This window comes from Cynoglossus semilaevis, chromosome 15 (assembly GCF_000523025.1).
Source record: "Cynoglossus semilaevis isolate Cse_v1.0 chromosome 15, Cse_v1.0, whole genome shotgun sequence".
Classification (NCBI taxonomy): domain Eukaryota; kingdom Metazoa; phylum Chordata; class Actinopteri; order Pleuronectiformes; family Cynoglossidae; genus Cynoglossus; species Cynoglossus semilaevis.
In genome coordinates this window covers 13025350-13030207 of record NC_024321.1, presented here as the reverse complement: position 1 = coordinate 13030207, position 4858 = coordinate 13025350, and the positions used below count along the sequence as shown (strand labels likewise).

The window sequence follows — 4858 nt, the reverse complement described above, 5'->3', positions numbered from 1 at the left end:
TCATGTTTTCGTGTTTATCTTCAGCATAAATGCATCACTTTCTTCCACTTGACCAAACGTATAGCCACACAGCTGTGGGTCCATTCCTTCATCCAACACTCCCACCATGGTGCCGCGGTGCTGGGTTCAGCTGGGAGGGTCGACCCTCTCCAAACAACAAGTGAAGCCAATTACATCCTGCTGCGTCTATAAATAAACATCACAGGACTTCATGTACTCTGCATTTGCATGAATGGCCGAGGAAGACTTTAAAATATTCATCATGTTTTTCTGTGCAATTACTGTGCTTTCCACTCCACATACGATGCTGAATTATACAGAGAAATCAGTTCTGTTGTTGTACAGAAAATGACAGGAATTTTGAAGTTAAATTCTCATTGATTATTAATGCAAACTCTTTTGTGGGAAAGTTCCATCAAACAACACATAAATATCACTGTCTCATTTAATTTCTTTACCATTACGTTTGACTTTTAAATGTAAATAATGTTTAATATGATATTAACTAATAAAATCATAATACATAATCAACCATTCTAAACATTTATAATATAAAATGATTATTATTGGTCTGGGTTTGCTGCTGTTCCTGGACCTGTGATTGGTGTAACCCTGCCGTCACTATGACTCCTGGAAATGGCTCCAGCTCCACACGTGCATGTAAAGAATCAATAAATATAAATTGAATAAATGACTGAAAACGTAACATAAACACTAAAACTAAATATATTAAAACCTGTAATATTTTAGGAACATACTGCTAATTTAACCTGCCCGGTTTATAGGAATCCAAATATTGTAGATTTCACCAACTGAAAAGAGACCATTTCTAGTCTATTCAGTCATACAGTCTCAGTATTGAGTTATTTTTACGCCTCTGTATGGATGCACTGTTTTTTTATTATTATTGTATCACCAACATTAGTGTTCAGCTGTGAGGACGCCTGTGTGTCACCATGACTTTAACTCTTGATGCGTGACACACAATGTTGTTACTTTACTGACACTGAGGAAGACGCTTTACTCTGCTTTAACATTAATGAGTCTTCCTCTCTCTCCATGTGTGAGAGCAAGAGAGCGAGAGAAAGAGAGAGAGAGAGAGAGAGAGAATCTCTCAATGCCCGCAGGCATTAAAACTCAGAGTAACATGACAGTGGACACACCACACATTTCAGTCCTGAGTGGTGTGTGTAGTGTGCTTGTTAGTACACTATGTTTGTATATATGTATGTAAAGTATATATGTATGTACATATACAGTTTGTACATATCTAGGTATGAGCAGTATGAAATGTCACATGTCTAAAACAAAGGCCTCTGTACACAACACAGGATTAAGACACTGAAGAGTGAAAACATTTATCTGTTTATTCCATCAACCTGGACCTGAACTTTACTCATCAAACTAAAGGTAGTTCAGGAAGAGAGGACAGAGAAAGCAGAGCCATCTGTGGCATTTTTGAAGCTCCATAAAGATTCTGGCTCCAAGAGGAGAATCCCAACAGGGCCAGCTAACTGGACACAAGCTGGGAATAGATCCACATTGACCTGGAAGAGAGTGTATGACGTGAAAGACGCACAACATCTAACGGTGCCAAGAACTCAACTGAATATGTGTCTAGAAACATCAGATGCAGTATTTTCTCAGCCAACAGTCTGTGGGGTACTGGAGAAGTCTGGAAGACGACCACGCACAAGAAGGTTGGCTGCAGAAGAACAGTGACAGCTCAAACAGACAACAACCAGGACAGGTCTACAGTGCAGCTGGGAACTGTGTGGGGGCATCATGGGAGATTCCAGGGGCATGTGATTGCCAGCAATGTTGCATCACAGATCATGCTACGTTGGTGGCGATAAGCTAAGTGAGGTTGTTTAATCTGATGGAAACAAGAATTAGAAGAAAAGCAGTGGAGGAGGGGTTAGAACCTGCAGGCTGTTTAGGCATTGAAGGAAAGAGAAAAAAAGGGAGAGCCATCTGCAGCATCATTGAAGCGGCAGAAAGAGAATGATTCTTAAAAAGGCTGTGGCTCAAAGTGGGAGAGGAACCGGGAAGACAGTGAGGAGTCAATTGAACACAAGCTGTGACCTGGTCTGTTCCAGCTGGATCAGCTGGAAGAGGCAGTGAGAAGATGAAATATCAGAAACACACACACACACAAAAAAAAAACAACTCTGACCCCAAACACAGAATCACTTTAAAGTAGGTGTTTGGAAGATGTTTACAGGCACAGACCAATAAGCTACAGGAGCCAAGGCAGTACTTAACTACTAAAGTGGGGTTGGACGTCACAGTTTGAGTTCACTGTCAAAGTTAAACCAATCAAAAATGGAACCATACAGGTCCAGGAGTGTTAAGGATTGGTTAGGTACAGAGTAGCTACCTCTGAAGCTAATTATTTTAGATGCAAATCATAAATAGAACAAAAACACAATCAAAGATAAGAAAGTCATCAGGAAAGTCTGAAAAATACCAGATTTACTCTTTAATCAAAAACATTCTTTTCACAATAGAGAAGTAGAAATGGTATGTTTTTGGCTTCTTTCGTTTCAGAGACAATCCTGTGATTCTTAGGTCATCTTTTGTTGGCAGTCACAAATTACAATGTTTTGTAGCAATCAATGGCAACTTTATAACAACAACCAACAACAGAATCTTCCCACAAAGATGTTGTTGGCTACGTGAATATGCAGCCCTCTCTCTTATGATGCCAACTCTTCATTCTCTATGGCAGCATTGTTGAAGTTATCTTTTCCAGAGTCCAACTTGGCTAAAGTCTCATGTCAAGAAAGGAAACAGTTTTGTTTGTATTTTTTTTTATTCCATGTGGTCTTTTGTCTCCTGCATGTACTCCAGTCCCTACCCTTAGAATTCCTGTTAACAAAGTACTGCACAACTCTTGACAGGATTATATTGGGAATATGGATGGATGGATAAATGTTTGTGTCACATTGTTTGTACAGTTTTAGGACCACCACGTTTTCTTTTTTTAGCAAAACAAAAATAAGACAGATTAAAATATAATCAGAATAACAACAGGGAAATATATTGTATATTATATTTTTAAATGTGCTTTATAAAATAAAATATTTCTTCATTAATATAAGTGAAATATAGTAATTTCAGTAATTTCACTTGTCACTTGTATTCAAATGTCCTTTTCATAACGAAACACTTTATTATTATTATTATTATTATGACTATTATTATTATTATTATTATTATTATTATTATACACATTCCTGATAAGGGGCAGACTTCATAGTGACACCCGTGCTGACCAATCCGAAACAACCTTCCCGACAGCGTCCACCAATGGCAGGCTCCTGTAGGCGTGTCCGTCTGCTGCATGAGGTAGGTTTTTTTGTGGAGTTTGTTAAATGACTGCAGCAAGAAACCCAGAGTGTGGAGGAACGAACTGAGCGGCTGCTTTACAGCTCACTGTGTGTGTTCGTGTGTGTGTGTGTGTGCGCGTGTACACAGTGGACGGGGGGGACACAGTCGCTGTCATGAAACACGGCCGTAGCTCCTTCACGGCGTCCTAACACTCACCCCACTATCCTCCTGCTGATTTTCTTTTCTCCTTGTCTTTGTACCGGACACTGTTCCCGTGGATGCAGAGCTCAGCATCAGCAGCAACAGCATCATCATCATCATCAACAGCAGCAGCAGCAGCAGCAGCTGCGGCCGCCGGTGAGTCTCCAACTTGACCGTCACCAGACAATGGGAGTAGCTGAGCCGTGCTGCTGCAGCCCCAAGTGCAACTACTACTGCTACACGTCCTCACCCCTGGGAGACAAGTGCGAGAAGGAAAAGAAGGAGCAGCAGCGGACAGACAAGGAGAGGGAGAATAGGACCTGCGCACCTCCCTCATCTGGACATCAACATCAACATCAGCAGCAGCAGCAGCAGGAGTACCGCAACAGCCGTTTTACGCACGGATCCAGATCCACAGCGACGCGCCGGCTGCGTCTGGGATGCATGTAAGAGCAAATCAGTGAATCAGAGAGGACAGCCTTTCTCCTCCTCTGTCTGTTACTCCCTCTGTGGAGTGGATTATTACACACACACAAACACATACACACATCACAGACACAGACACACCGTTCTAGTGTTTTGTCTTTGGAGGCACTGAGCCAAAAAACTGCCCAGGAATATGTGAGAATTTCTTCCCTGGCCGCTGTGGATCACGCAGTCTGGACCTCAGGTGTATTTGTGAGCGGCTTTAACCTCGTCATCCTTTTCTCCCCCTCTTCTTCACACCTTATCCGTCCTCCTCCCTTTTCTCCTCTCCTTATCACCTCCTGGACGTGCGCCATCACCGGTGCCTCCTCTTGCCTCCGACCGTGGATCCAGAGCGCAGTTTCGGGTTTGAATTTTTGTGGATTTCTCTGCCCCACCACTGGAGGTGACACAAGCATGATTTCATGGCCGGTGAGGTCCCGGAGGAACGGACACTTTTGGATGTAAAACACGCACAATTACGCACCTTTACGCACATTTGCGGAACATCACCTTGGAGCTCCTAAACGAGAAGTCCCAAACCTCCCCAGTCTTCCTCCTCCCTCCTTACTCCTCCTCCTCCTGCCTCTTTTCCAAAACTAACTGGATATTTTTCATAGAGACCTTCGTCCTCCTCCCTCCCACCTCCAAGTGAAAAAAATGAGACTGGCAAAAATGTGCCGACTAAACGCGCTGGGGATCTATTTGTGGGAGACGGTAGTGTTTTTCAGGTAAGGCACGAACATGGACGGATGTGGAGAGAGTGTGTTGGAGTGTACGTGTCTTTCTGGGACACTTGTGTGTAAAGTGACACCCATTACGAAGAGTGGGTGAGAGTGTGAGAGGGCGGGTTTGGCCG

At 42.8% G+C, this 4858-nt stretch overlaps 1 protein-coding gene across 4 annotated transcripts in view; it reads left to right on the top strand.

The window, feature by feature from the left end:
* Positions 1-3248: 3248 nt before the first annotated feature.
* glra1 (glycine receptor, alpha 1) overlaps positions 3249-4858 on the top strand; it is a 65896-nt gene continuing 64286 nt past the window's right edge. For 3 of the 4 annotated variants that reach the window (XM_017039583.2, XM_008327226.3, XM_017039581.2), the window contains exon 1: positions 3249-4730. In XM_017039583.2, the coding sequence (XP_016895072.1) occupies positions 4660-4730 (71 nt within the window). In that variant the 5' untranslated portion in view covers positions 3249-4659. The remainder of the gene's footprint in view (positions 4731-4858) is intronic. The other variant, XM_008327228.3, reaches the window with a different exon arrangement.